Here is a 13,680-nt window from a genome sequence, read left to right on the forward strand (position 1 = left end):
GTCAAAGGGTAGAAGCAAGGGTGGGGTGGGGGGGACAGGCCAGGCTCAGCTGAGCAGGGCTCCTGGTGACAGGTGCTGGGATAAGGGTTGTAAGTAGTTCCTCTTAATACTAGTGGAATCCAAACACCAACAAGGAGCAGATGGCCAGACTGGGACAGGCCTGAGAACTCCACGGGTCCCCTCTCTGATGGGTATTTTCCTTCTTTACTTGTTCTCAGCCCAGTAACCTGAGTGGTCTCCTGGCTTCTGGGGGTTGAGTGGCAGTTGAGTACCCTGGGGCCAACTTCCTTCTGGCCACCTGCCCTGGAAACTCTTGGCCTTGTAGGCCACCATAGTAGATCTCCAGAATGTGACTTCAGGTGCCAGAGGCATAAAGGACCTGGGCCTCATGTGGAGAAGCAGAACATTTTGCCCTTGGAAAGTCCCCTTCACCCCACCTGGCCACAAGGCATGTCCTGGGGCTCTGTGAAATGGTTTGTTTTCTCCTAGCACTGGACAATTCTCCAATCAAGCCCATGCCTGATAAGATAGAGTATCTGGTGCTAGGTCAGCCTGCTTCTGGGAATCCTGTACCCACTGGCTGTGAGTAGAAAGAATAAAGCCAAGGCCTTACATTCCAAACTCAACCCCTTCCTGGGATTCACATTCCTGGAATTAGAGGAATCAACCTTTTTTTTTTTTTTTTAAGTTGGATTCTCACTCTGTCACCCAGGCTGGGGGGCAGTGGTATGCTCCTGGCCACGGCAGCCTTGACCTGCTGGGGCTCAGGCGATCCTTCCGCCTCAGCCTTCCAAGTAGCTGGAACTACAGGCATGCGCCACCATGCCTGGCTAATTTTATTGTAGAGATGAGTTCTTGCCAAGTTGCCCATACTGGTCTTGAACCTGTGGGCTCAGGCAATCCTCTCACCTCGGCCTCCCAAAGTGCTGGGATTATAGGTGTGAGCCACTGCGCCCGACCTGGAATCAATCTTTCAGAGCCCTCTGAGCATGTGGGTCTCAGCTCCCACTTCCCCTAGAACACCCCCATTGCACAAGGGACCCCCCACTCACATCTGTGCTCACAGTCTTGTACACTGACCGCTGACCTGAGCACAAGGATAGGTGTGTTTTCCCCATAAGACTCCTGTACTGCTACAGATTCCAGGCCCTCTGCTTAAAGCTTCTAGGGCTTGGGGTCACAGGGAGCCCTAGATGGCTTTCCCTCCAGCTGTACCACACCCTCCCAGCCCAAGGCCACCTTGGGAACACTCCTTTGCCATTTCTCACTTTCCACCTAGAAGGGGCCCAAGGCCAGAGGACAAAGCTCCAAAGGAAGACACGAGGCAGAAGTGGTTTGGAGGAACCAGGTGAATTTCTGAAGGAGTTTCCTTACAGTAGTGGAGTCCAGCCCAGGAATGGGCAGGGGTAGCCAAACCCTCCCATAAGAGTAGAAACCAAAGTTTAAGGCTGAGGCTGCTGCTATGCCCCGGATGCAACAACCAGGAAAATCATGTTAATCAGGGAAACAAAAATTCCTCTACACTCTGTGATACTGCACTCTTTTAACAAAATCAGATGAACAAAAATAAGATGGCTAAGCCACGGTGCTCAGGATGACAGACGCCCTGTGCCTGCAGGCTGTGGCTGCTGCAGTCAGAGGTCCTTGATAGCCCTGGACCCAGTCGTCATGTGGGGTCGCGAGGGAAGATGCCCTCTCGCCTGGTCCCATGATCCTTGTAATAGGTTCCAGTGGTGTCCCAGGCAGGTGGCAAGGGGACACCTGGTAGGATGAAGCACTTGGTGAGGAGGAGGAAGAGGACAGAGTGCTTTCTGATTGGGGCGGACAGAAAAACATTCACCTTCCCAAAGGTAAGGGAAGAACATAGTTTTCTAGAAAAATCAAATTCATCAGGAAAGGAGATGGTGGTGCTGATTTGTACATCGATTCAGGGGAATAGTTAGGGAGGAGAGAAAAGGAGACGTGGGCTGGGAGGCTGACTTGGGCCTGCCAGTCCCCTGGGATGAGGCACTCAGAGATTGCTGAAGAGTTCGTTTTTCTTGCTCCAGTCCATCTGCGGGGCCCGTTTGCTGCTGCGCTTCTGGTGGGCCCTCTCTTTGGCCACGGCCAGGGAGATGTTGAAGTCCAGGATGGGGTCAGAGGAGGAGGTAGATGAGGGTGCCGTGGAGTCCTGCTTCTGGGGGCTGTCTTGGGAATTCAGCTGTGAAGAGGAGGCGGGGGAGGAAGCTGGGAGTCTGTCCCTGATGAGGCTCCCTGGTCCTCACTCAGCCTTGGTGAGGTAGCTCCCTTGGGGCTGTGCCCAGGGAAGCCAGGTCACAAGAACAGAATGCGGCTCAGCATGTGACCCCAGAGGCAGGCTGGTGTGCCAGGAACAAGTGGGGCCTGGGAATTGGCTTTCCATAACCCAATGGCTGCCCCCTGCCCAGCTAGCTTACCTCCTCACTAGTATCACTGGAGGTGGATCTCGCCAGGCCTGGCCTGGGGCTCTCGGAGGCTGCCTCCGCCAGGGCTTCACGACTGTTCTCCTGGAAGAGAGGAAGAGTATGGGTTGGCGGGGAAATCCTGCTAAGGGAGGAAATGTCCAGGGAAGATGGGGCCCTCAGTCTGAGAAGTAACACTGATGGGTCATCCACCCCAAATTCCCACTGCCTGAACCCGCTGGGGTTTCTCACTGGATTTACGGTTTTACATTCCTTAAACGATCGGGGGCATCCTAGTTCCACTACCCAGGCTGGAGGGGTGGGAGGAATACCGACCATCCTAGGATTAGCTGAATTACTCCCTCTGCCAGGTCATCCCAGTGTGGCCTTCAGGCACTGACTCACCTTTGGGGCCAGTGACCAAGGAGAGGATTCTTGGAGGGTGGGTACCTCAGGGGCCTCTTGGCTTGGCATGGGGACCCTGTGTGGTGCTCCTTGATTTCCTTGGGCCTATCTGTTTGCCTGGACTTGACCCTAGGAATCTTGAAACCCTAACCCCAAAGCAGCCAACCAGGGCCCCGAAGGAACATTCTAGATCCACAGATGGGATGACAGAAGGTTCAGATCTGGGTCCAAGGAGCCGACCCCCTTGCCAAGTCCCTGGCAGGAGCTCCTGGGGAAGGGAAACCTTTGAGTGGACCCTGCAGAGCTCTTGCTCTGTGGTCTCAGAGTTGGCCTGTCCCGGAGGGAAGGCTTTGGCTGGGGTGTCAGCTTGGCGCTCAGCCCCTTCCTGGGTTCCTCCACGGCTTGGGCTGGCGCCCAGCCCCACTGTCTCTTCCCCAGTGTCACCCCCCTCCCTTCTGCCTGGGGAGGAGGAGCTTTGTTCTTCCAACCCAGACTGGAAGTAGCAGAGGCCTGGCTGCCCGCAGCCAGACACTGAAGCTCTGTTCTTGGGGGGAAGAATGGCCCCTTCTGTACGGTGGGGAGTTGGAGGTGGGGGCTTGTACCCTGGATGGCAGGCTGCAGAGGGGCCCAGCCTGCCCTCCTTCCCGACGGCCTTGGCCCTAGGCAGGGGCCAGAGGGTCCTCTGGCAGCTTGAACCAGAAGGCTGTCCTCCCAACCATGCCCCCTTCTGCCCCACCTCTGCACCCCCAGGATTGAGAGCCAGAGAAGCAGTTAGTAGATCCACCCTTACCTTCTGTATCTCCCCATTGGTGCAGGGCTCCGGCAAGGGACCTAGGTGAAGGACAGAGCAGAGGTGAATCCAGAAGCTTCTGGGATCAGAATTATAGTGGAATGTGGAGAAAAGGCAGGAATTGGGTTTGAGCAGATAATGAGATCTTATTCTCTAGGTCAGTGTTTCAAAGTTTTTGGCCTGCAACCCACTATAAGTTCATTTGCCATTTTGTTGACTCAGCACACACAAAAACAATACCCTCACTTCAGTGTAAGTTCTTTGATAATTTCTGTTTACTTTTATTTAAAAAACATGTTGGCTTCTACCTACTAAATTGATCTTATGAGCCAATGATGGTCATGAGCTGTTTAACAAACACATTGAGTTGAAATTCCAGGCTGGCTGCCTGATTCCTATCTGGGAAATCCCACCTGGGAAGGGAAGCTTGTTAAAAGGACAGATTCTTGAACCTTGGCACCAGAGATTCTGATTTAGTGTGTCTGGGGCAGGCCTAGGAATAAACGTTTTCAAACACTTCCCAGGTGATTATGATATGACACCAGAATTAGAACCTCACCCCAGATTACAGCTAGTACCTGCCTCAACTGAAAGCAAGTAACCCCAACTCCTATTTGCCAATCAAGAACTGGGGATGGGAGCAGGGAAAGACACAGGAAGGCTCACGGGTGTGTCCTGGGTGTTCCCTTCTTCCAGTCAGTGGGAAACCTGGTGGTGGCAGGAAGGGTCGGAGGGAGAGAAGACCACCTTGGAGTCACCCTAACCCGGCTCACTCAGCATAAAAGCCAGTGCCTGGCCAATCTAGGGTTTTGTCTGAACTCTTCGATGCCCTTTCCCTTGTCCCTAGTCCAAGGCACACCCAGGCATACTAAACTCACATTTTTCTCCTTGTTGACACCCACAGCCTTCCTCGGGGCAGGCTTCTGGGATGCGGGGACACTCACTCCTCCCCCCCAAGCCAGTCCCTTCCCCATTAGCTCACAGTGGTCAGGGTGAAACTAGCAGCCTCTGAGAAGGGACATTCCTCACCATGGAGCAAGGATGCCATCCTGGAAGAGACCCAGGAGGGACTCCCGGAGGAGGCTGCCCCTAGGCTTCTCCTTCTCTGGGTCCTCTGGGCAGAGGTTGCAATCTCTTTGGGAGGGAGGGGCATTCCAGGGTCAATTACTGGGGTGGGAGGTGGGGGAAGCAGGACATAGTATCTGAGGAACTGAGTGGAATCCAGATTTCAGCAATGTCTTCCCAGTACCAGGTCCCCAAGAGCAAGGCTGAGGCTTCCCTGGGCTTCAGTCTCCCCGTCACCGAGGAAGGGGATTATCTGAGTTATCTGGTTTCTGTGAACTTAACAGACAAGGGCAAGGTTGTGCTCCCCCCATGCCCAGAGTCTGCTGGGGACTTCCAAGAGCAAGCCCCCTTCTAGGAATGTCGGACCCTGGATCAGATAGGGCCAGGGCCGCCGCAGTGCACCCTTCAGCTGGGGATCTGAGTCCATGGCAGGACCTTTGTGTGGATCCACTCCTACAAATACAAGCTTGATCCTCAGGGAGCCTCTACCCACTGCAAAGTCCCAAGAGGTTCCACCCTCAGAATGGCCCAGTGAACACCCCCTGCCCTCTCCAGGGAACCATCTTCCCAGGGAGAAAGTCCAGACCAGGGAGCAGAGGACTGCTTAACCCCTCCCTACCCTGGTGCAGCAGCCCTGCCCTGTTTGGCTCAGGCTTGGGCAGGGGGAGGTGCCAAGTTGGCAAGGGAATGGCGGGGGATGGGGAGGGCAGGGGCCCAGGGACCGAAGGGGGACCCACCACTCTCTAGAGCCAGGAAGGCTGAGTTTCCAAGACAACCTGAGAGAAGGGAGGGGGAGGCATTGGGCCCCTGTCATTGGACTCTGATCTGACCAAGCACAGGCTAGAGGCCTCCCCAGAGTTAACCCTTTCCTGGCATGGCACTGCCCTGAGAACTTGCTGGTGGTAACAGGGTTGGGGGGCTCAGGCAGCTTCTCTGTCCCATCTCTGAACACCATCCCTCATGCCAGCTGACCCTGGTCATATGCCATCCTCAGAAACCCATTGCCGATCCTTACTTCCTGTCCCCACAAAAGTTCCCACCCCCCCAACCCACAGCTCTGGGCCTTCCCTAGAGAGAGAGGGAGCATCCAAGCCCGGAAGCTGCCCACCTGTCACCTGAGACATGGGGGTACTGGCTCATATCTCTGACTTGGGAGCCCCCAGCCCCGGGACAGCCAGCTGCCCCACCCAGCTTACCATTCAGATGCTCCTCAGATGGGATCACTTTGCATTTCTTGAAGAATTCATCAGTTTCCCTGTCTACCACCAGCAGCTTGGCCTCGTCCCCACCAGCCTTGATGGCAGACACCACATCCCCATGCTGCTTGCCCTCCATGCAGACTCCATTCACCTGCAGGGTGGGGGTTAGGTGTTACTGGCACAGGCCTCGATTCTGGGGCAGGTAGGTGGAGGAGGGCCTCAGGGCCCTGTAGGCATTCACTTAGTTCGCAGCTGGGAGCACTGAGTTACCCCTTGTTTGGAGAGTCCCCGAACTAGGCCGGGGGTCCTCCCACTTGACAGTCAGCTGGGGAGGCAGGACCGGGAAAGCCAAAGAAAATACCCAGTCAAGACTAAACAAACACAGCTGTGAGAGACTGGAAGCAAGCCTTTCAGGAGGCTGGGTGGGGCCTCAGCCTTTCTATGGACTTGACTTCCCTCTCTGGGCCTTGGTTTTCTCCGGTGTAAAACGAGAAGTCTTGAGAGAGCTGATCTCCAGCTCTAAGGTTCTGAGACTGTGATTCTGGGACCTGCCCAGGGATTTGGTTCACATTTCCTCTCCTGTGAGCACAGCATAGGAATACTGAATGGGCGTGTCTAAGAGCCCAACTCGGGAGGGGGGTTTATCAACACTATCCCCAACCTGTGCCTGGCAGCAGGAAAGTTCTAGGGGCAGCCCCAGACATCTCCCCAGATTGGTGGGTGAATCGTGGGCTGCCAGTCTGTCTGCTCGGTGAAGAAGAGCCCAGGGGAGAGTACGGGTGAGAAAGGAGTCAGTAAGGAGTCAGTCTGTCCAACCACCACCCACCACCCATCCTTCTTCCCTCTCCCTCCCTCCCATTCACCCATCCGTGTAGCATCTCTGGGCTGGCTATACCCCAAGGGCTGATCAAGCAGTAGATGGTGCACTGGACGCCCCAGGTGCAGCTTATCTGCAGGGAGGCGGTCAGGAGGGAAGAGAGTGAGAAGCATTGTTCACCTCCACAATGCGGTCCTGCGCCCGGAGCCCTGACGCCTCAGCTGGAGAGTTTGGGTCCACTGCCCGGATGAACTGGCCTGGCTTAGACTTGTCACTGTGCAGGTTGAAGCCATAGCCGTTGGCGCCCTTCTTCATGGCACAGAGCCGAGGCCGAAGCTCAGGCTGTGGGGATAAAGGAGGGTCCATGGCAGTTCCACAATGTCAGGTCCCGCCTCCCCTGCCCTCGCCTGACCCCACTACCCACCAAGGAAGGTTTAGAATAATGCGAGTTTGCTTAGGTCCTACACAGCAATGCAAGAGAATTCTGGCGTGGGACTCAGACGACTTGTGTGGACACCCAGCATTGCAGCCAACCGCAGAGGTGACTCTGGGCAAGTCACTGCCCTGTCCAAGCCTCAGTTTCCCCTTCTGGCAAATGAGGGGTGGGCCAGGTTAGCTCTCAAGTGCCTTCCTCTTTTGACATTCTAAGGCTAATCGCTAATCATATGCTATTTTGACTGAGACCTTATCCCTCCCCATCAGTGGCTCAGTCTGGCCCTCCTGGTGGGGGTGGGGGGAGTTTGGCACCCTGTCAGCCTGGTTGGGTGCCCAGGGCATGTGACTGGAGACCCCCCAGCCTCTTTGTACCCCACTCTTTGCAGTGAGGGAGGGGCAGCTGTTTACTGAAAGCTAGCCAGCATGTTTACAGTAAAGCCTTTCCTCACCTACATGAACTCCCTTCTCAACCCCACCAAGCCAAATGGCCCCGCCAAAAGGGAGCGGGGAGGAGCCAGATGACCTGAAACCTGGTGGCAGCACAGCAAGGACTCCTGGACGGCATAAGGCCATCCTCAGGAGCTCCAGGTTCCACTGAGGGTAAAGGTAGCAACAGACTGGCAGAGACACTGTCGACCCCCCCAGGGAGCCTGGAGGGGGAGGGCACTGTGAAAAATAGGGATGGCCTGAAGGGAGCACGGTGTGTGGCTGTGGCCTCTAATTATTATTTAGAGACAAGGTCTCACTATGCTGCCACAGCTGGTCTTGAACTCCTGGCCTTCTTGTGAGCTAGAGCCAGTTTCAGTTTCAACCAATTTTAGTTCAGCTTAGAACCTGCAGCCCTAAGACACACAGCATGATGGAGGGAGCCCAAGGACCCCTACAAGTGTCCCTGTTCTCCTCCCAGGCTTGGCAGACTCCGTTCCCTAGAGAGAGAGGGACCTGTATTATCACTCAGCATATTGGGCAACAGTGGACAGTCGAGCCCGAAACCAGGTGCTTACTAGCTATGCACAGGTCATTTATAGGCCAATTTTGCTGCCAACTGCCGCCCGGGGTTGCTGTGAAGCCCAATACGATAATTGACATATGTGGAAACACTTTTTAACTGTAAAATCCCTGTGCATACCTAGCCTTTCCCATTGTTGTTAATAGTCCTATTAAGCTGAAAAGTGAGATTCTGGGTGGGGGAGGGCGGTGTGCCAGGTGGCTCTGAAACCCAAATCCCCAGCTGGGAGTGGAGAAGGCAGGGAGGGGTGGGAAGGAGCACAGAAGAGCACTAGCGGCCTTTGTCCCAACTTGCCAGCCCCAGGAGGCAGCTGCCATCTGTGAGAGACTCAATCCCCAGCCTTCACTTTCTGGGGGGTGGTGGGAGGGCCCTTCAATGCTCGGGCAGGTCTTTCTTGCCTGTATTTCAGGATGTTCACATGGGGGAGATGACGACAGTTAGCAGGGGTGACTGCTGGCTGCCAGTTACCCAATCTGGACTCTAAGCCCCCCAACAAAAATTAATGTTAAAAATAGTGGCCCACAGAGGCTCGGAAACCCAGAAGCCAGGGTGAATGAAGCATCCTCTTTCAGGTTCTTCTCAGCCCCAACCCATGCCTCACTGGAGGGCCCACTCCCAGCTCACTTCAGTAGCCCCACCCCCAGGCCCCATGCCCTCGGGATCTTGTTCCGGGTTCGAGGCTCTTCTCCCCTGGAGCTAATCCCTCCACAAAGCTCCTAACTGGGCCCTCCCGGCTGGCCGCCTAGGTGAGGAGGAACAGGTCTGACCAGTTGCCACCACCAGGACAGGCTCAGCTTTCGGCCTCAGCCAGACTGAGCTGTAAGACCTGGCCCTTCACCCTGAGAAAGTGAGGAGGGTGAATCTCGGGGACAGGCAGGGGGCAGCTCTCATAGTCTGCTCCTCCCCTCCTTCCCCCACAGACCCCTCACTCCGAAGACCCTTACCATAGCAACCTGGCTGGGGCCGGTCAGCTCTGGATTTGAAATGGGAGCACTTAGACCTAGAGATGTTAAGTCCACTGCCTGATATCACAGATCCAGGACTCCAATCCGGTCTCTCCCTGACTCGGAAGCCACTCTCCTTCTAGCACACTGTGGGATGGTCTTTGAAGAATAAGTCCACAGTGGGGCAACCCATTTGAGCAAACACCCCAGCAGGAGTCGGGCCATGGCGCGCAGACAGGGGCTGTCTCCCCAGCACTGGCGGAAGCCTCCGCTGGGAGGTGGGCTAGGAGCTTCCTGAGCCTTCCTTCCAGGTGCTCAGGACCTCTCACAGGCGGAGCTACAGCCTGAGCTGAGGGGTGAAGCTTGGCATGGTGATGGGCATGCCTGGGGGCTGTGTTGGCTGCCCTTGGGACACCTACCCTGACGCAGATCTCTGCACTGTGGGCTTCCCTTACTGACCCTCAGTAACCGTCATCCCAGTCCCCCTTGCCTAGTGACACGTCAGCAAAGCTCCAGGGCCTTCTTTGAGCCTCGCTCCCCTCTGCCAGCACCAAGTCCTGGGATTCAGGGACAAATGAAAAACATAGCCTGAGGGGCTCAGGCTCTACTCCACTGCCCTCTGGGTGTGACTCTGTGGCGGATTCAGGGCCCGAGGGGGTGGCTGGACAGGGCAATGGGAAGCCCCAGGCAGCGCTGCCCCTCCCCCCCACAGCATCCAGACACCTACCGAGCCTAGCTGCCTCCCGCTCAAGTCCCTGGAGGTTCCTTCCCCCACAGGGGAGGGGGCTTCCCCTTTTTTCCAGGGAGACCAGCTTTGTTTCTCTCACCCCTCCCCACCCCAGGAGCGACCCAGCTGTCTCCAGGAGGTGCCATTGCCAGCTGCTGAGTCAGCCCCTCGAGCGGGCCCATCCCAAGCTGGGTGGAGGCTGGCGCCTGCAGGAGTCCCCTGGGGTCGGCCTCCTGGGGGATCTGAGGGGCCTGGTCTATGGTCTCCAGGCCCAGCACTGAAAAGATGAGGCAAGGCACCCTCCCCAGAACTCAGCCATCACTGCTCCTGGGCCCCCACCCCTCACAAGCTGGAGTGGGGCTTGGGGTCTGCCTCTGGGGAAAGAGGGTAAATGGGCGTGAAGTCCAGGCCATCTCGGGCTTGGTGCGTGACCCTCATGAACCCAGAAGCCTAGTGTCAGCTCTAAGGGGTCAAAGCACAGGGAGTCCACAGGAGACTCCAAGGAGAACATGGCCCTGGAGTCCGTTCAGAGCCTTCCAATGAGTTCCGAAGGCCAAGGTGGGACTCGCAGGAATGATTCCAGACCAGAAGACCCAAGCTCAAGGAAAAAAATCAGGATCTGCTCAGAGAAGAGTCTGGCGGAGACCCCAAATCAAGAGGCAGGAACGTGAGGCAATGGCAGCCGATGGGCAGTGCAGCTGGGCCAGGGTGGCCCTGGGTTGGACAGACCTAAGACTTGCTTTCAGGCAGTGCCAGCTGGCTTTCCAGAAAAGATCCACCAGGAAAGATGCCTCCAGACCCTTCTCATGAGGGCTTCTCCACCCTCGGGTTCTCAGGCAGTCTCCCTTCATCTGTCCTCTCCACCCGGAAGCCTGGCCCACCCCAAGTGGCCGCCCCATCACCTTCACCCACGCAGTCCAGGGAGCGGACGGCGGGCACGGAATTCAATAGGCGCCACCAGCAGCCACCTGGAAAGCTGGGGAAAGTTGATACCCTAATCCCAGTGACTGTCTCTGGGGAGCAGGCCCCAAGCCGCTCCCTGTTCCTCCTCGGGGGAGGGCTGCGGGCGGCTGGGGGCCAACGCCCCACTGGGCTCAGCCCCTCCCTGGTTGATGCCATGGTGATGGGCCCTACAGAAACAGCCAGGTTGCTTACATGCTTCCTGCAGGCCAGCCAGCTTGGGGTCCCAGAGGAGGGGCTGGAGGAGCAAGACCACCAGGGTGGCCAGGGGAACAACAGAGGTGACCCTCCCCTCCTAAGACTGCCCTTCCCTCAGCCCAGGGCTCTTGTTTATTCAAGTAAGACCAGAGCCCTGCTGCTCAATACAGGGGAATTGGCCTCAGCACCAGGATGGGGAACAGAGAGGAGTCTTGGCTATTCTGGTAGGGCTGAGGGTATGTTGGGAGTAAAAGTTATGGCTGCTCTGGAAGGCAGCTCATTTGTTCCGTGGCTTCCGAAGACAGGCTTGGCCTGGTGCTTGCTCTTAAAAGAGAGCTGGCCCAGCCTGGGGGTGCTGTGTGATGGGGCGCATGGGGCCACTGTTCTTCAAGCAGGCTGGGAAGTGACCAGGGGCTCAGAGCCAGGCCAGGGTGTCTTCTCATCCTAGGTGAGGTATGGTGGGCTTAGTTGCCACTGGCCCCATACCCAGTGGCCCTGATGGCACCTCGTTTTACCCCACAGGACTCCCTCTCACTCCCCACATTCCCCCAGGTGTGTGCAGGCTGAGGAATGTTGGATACCTCCATTTGCAAAAAAGGATGCTATTAGGAGCCCTTGGTCTCATACTTCTCATTTCTCAATGGCAAGTCTGGCTGGGTGGGAACCAGGAAGGAGACAGAAACTAAAGTGGGGGCTGCTTCTCTGCCACCCCAGGGACTCAGGGGCCCGGAGGCAGGTTCTCCCTCTGGCTAGTAGCCTCTTCTCCCCGTGCCTGCCACAGAGACCCGCGGGGTGGGAGGGGACAGAGTCTGGCTCAGGTCTCCCCAGGGCTGGGCAAGCCTGGGACGGAGCAGGCTGGTACCTGGGCTGCTGCCTGCCTGGATATCATCCAGGGCTGGCTGCCCCGTGCCTTCCCTCCTGCCCTGCAGGCACTCACATCATCCCTCCTCATCCCTCACCCTCCTCCAAGAAACCTCTGGGTTTAATTCCCGTGGGCTGTCCCAAGAGGCTACATAAGAACCTTCTAGAAGCTTGTGAAACTGGACTCCGCACCAAAGAAATAACATTGATTGAACACATACTATGTGTCAGGCACTGTGCTGAGGGCCTTAAATGTACTGTCTCCTTAAAACCCGATAGTAACCCTGCAAGGAATGTACTATTGTCTCTGCATTTCACAGATAAGAAACTCCAGGTTCAAACAGACTGAGTCAATTGCTCAAATACACACAAACTGATAGAAGAAGGCAGGATTTGAGCCCACATCTAGAGCAGCAATGCTGTACAACAGAAACAGTTGTATAATGCCCAGCCACATTAAAAGGTGGGAAAGAAAAAAAAAGCTGGGAGTGGTGGCTCACGCCTGTGATCCCAGCACTTTGGGAGGTGGAGGTGAGAGGATTGCCTGAGCCCAGGAGTTTGACACCAGCCTGGGCAACTTGGTGAGACCTTGCCTCCACAATAAATCAAAAAATTAGCCAGGTGTGGTGGTGTGTGGCTGTAGTTCCAGCTACTTGGAAGGCTGAGGTGGAAGGATCGCCTGAGCTCAGCAGGCTGAGGCTGCAGTGGCCATGAGTTTGCCACTGCACTCCAGCTTGGGTGATAGAGTGAAAAAAAAGAGAGAAATGAATATTTTATTTAACACAGCTTATTTAAAATAGTATTTCAAGTTGGGTGTGGTGGCTCATGCCTGTAATCCCAGCACTTTGGGAGGCAGAGGCGAAAAGATTGCCTGAGCTCAGGGGTCCAAGACCAGCCTGAGCAACTTGGCGAGACCTCATCTCTACAATAAATTAAAAAATCAGCCAGAATTGGTGGCATATGCCTGTGGTTCCAGTTACTTGGAAGGCCGAGGCAGAAGGATCTCCTGAGTCTAGCAGGTCGAGGCTGCAGTGGCCATGAGTGTGCCACTGCACTCCAGCCAGGGCGACAGAGTGAGACTCCAACTCAAATAAAAGCAAAAACCACAAAAGGTTATTTCAACATGTAACTCATTTTTTTTTTTTTTTTGAGTTGGAGTCTCACTCTGTCATCCCTGCTGGGCTCCAGCGATCCTTCTGCTTCAGCCTTCTGAGTAGCCGGAATTACAGGCATGCGCTACCACGCCCAGCTAATTTTTGATTTATCGTAGAGATGATGTCTTGCCAAGTTGCCCGGGTGGGTCTCGAACCCGCGGGCTCAGGCAATCCACTCACCTCAGCCTCCCAAAGCGCGGGATTACAGGCTGAGCCACTGAGCCCGGCTGTAATTCATTTTTAAAAACTAAGATACTGTACCTCCTTTTATTTGTACTGTCTTCAAAACTTGGTCTGCATTTTGCACACACAGCACATCTCCATGTGGACTAACTAGCACACTTGGAATGCCCAGGAGACTGCTGCAGGAGTCTCACGTGGCCACGTGGCATAGCACCGACTCAGAGGTCTCACTCTTGGCCACTGTGCTGCCTGAGACAGTCCCAAACATTCTCCTCTGTCCCCTCCCCCCCACACCTTTGCTGTTTGAATCGGGCACCCCTGATCTTATTGGAGGCTTTGTCTTGGAGAAGTCAGAGAAGTCTCCAAGCACTGAGCAGGACTTGAACCTGGCCAATGTTCTCTGTGTGTTACCACACTGCCTGGAGGTAACCTGGACTGGATCATGTGTTCTTTCTTTTGTTTTGTTTTTTTTTTGAGTTGGAGTCTCACTCTGTCGCCCAGACTGGAGTGCAG

General features: G+C 55.6%; 2 protein-coding genes across 2 annotated transcripts in view; one reads left to right on the forward strand and one right to left on the reverse strand.

Moving 5' to 3' along the window:
- NAT9 (N-acetyltransferase 9 (putative)) overlaps positions 1-557 on the forward strand; it is a 5,676-nt gene extending 5,119 nt beyond the window's left edge. Inside the window, exon 7 of the mRNA XM_021711993.1 lies at positions 490-557. Coding sequence (XP_021567668.1) covers positions 490-531 — 42 coding nt within the window. The 3' untranslated portion in view covers positions 532-557. The remainder of the gene's footprint in view (positions 1-489) is intronic.
- Positions 558-1,331: 774 nt separating this feature from the next.
- Positions 1,332-7,035, reverse strand: SLC9A3R1 (SLC9A3 regulator 1). The gene is made up of 5 exons (XM_008057394.1): positions 6,877-7,035; positions 5,877-6,030; positions 3,616-3,656; positions 2,436-2,525; positions 1,332-2,200 (listed from the first exon to the last, which is right to left on the reverse strand). Exons 1-5 carry the CDS (start codon positions 7,009-7,011, stop codon positions 2,012-2,014), a joined length of 609 nt encoding a protein of 202 aa, XP_008055585.1. The 5' UTR covers positions 7,012-7,035; the 3' UTR covers positions 1,332-2,011.
- Between the last annotated feature and the right edge of the window lie 6,645 nt (positions 7,036-13,680).

The sequence above is a fragment of the Carlito syrichta genome, unplaced genomic scaffold (assembly GCF_000164805.1).
Source record: "Carlito syrichta isolate Samal-C Ts95f unplaced genomic scaffold, Tarsius_syrichta-2.0.1 Scaffold302991, whole genome shotgun sequence".
Taxonomy (NCBI): domain Eukaryota; kingdom Metazoa; phylum Chordata; class Mammalia; order Primates; family Tarsiidae; genus Carlito; species Carlito syrichta.

Coding starts and splice junctions, on each gene's coding strand:
- SLC9A3R1 (XM_008057394.1), bottom strand. CDS start 7,011: ATGAAGAAGGGCGCCAACGGCTATGGCTTCAACCTGCACAGTGACAAG. Junction 3,657..5,876: donor ATCTGAGGAGCATCTGAATG/GTAAGCTGGGTG, acceptor TCCTTCACCTAG/GTCCCTTGCCGGAGCCCTGC. Junction 2,526..3,615: donor CCAATGGGGAGATACAGAAG/GTAAGGGTGGAT, acceptor CCTCTCTTCCAG/GAGAACAGTCGTGAAGCCCT.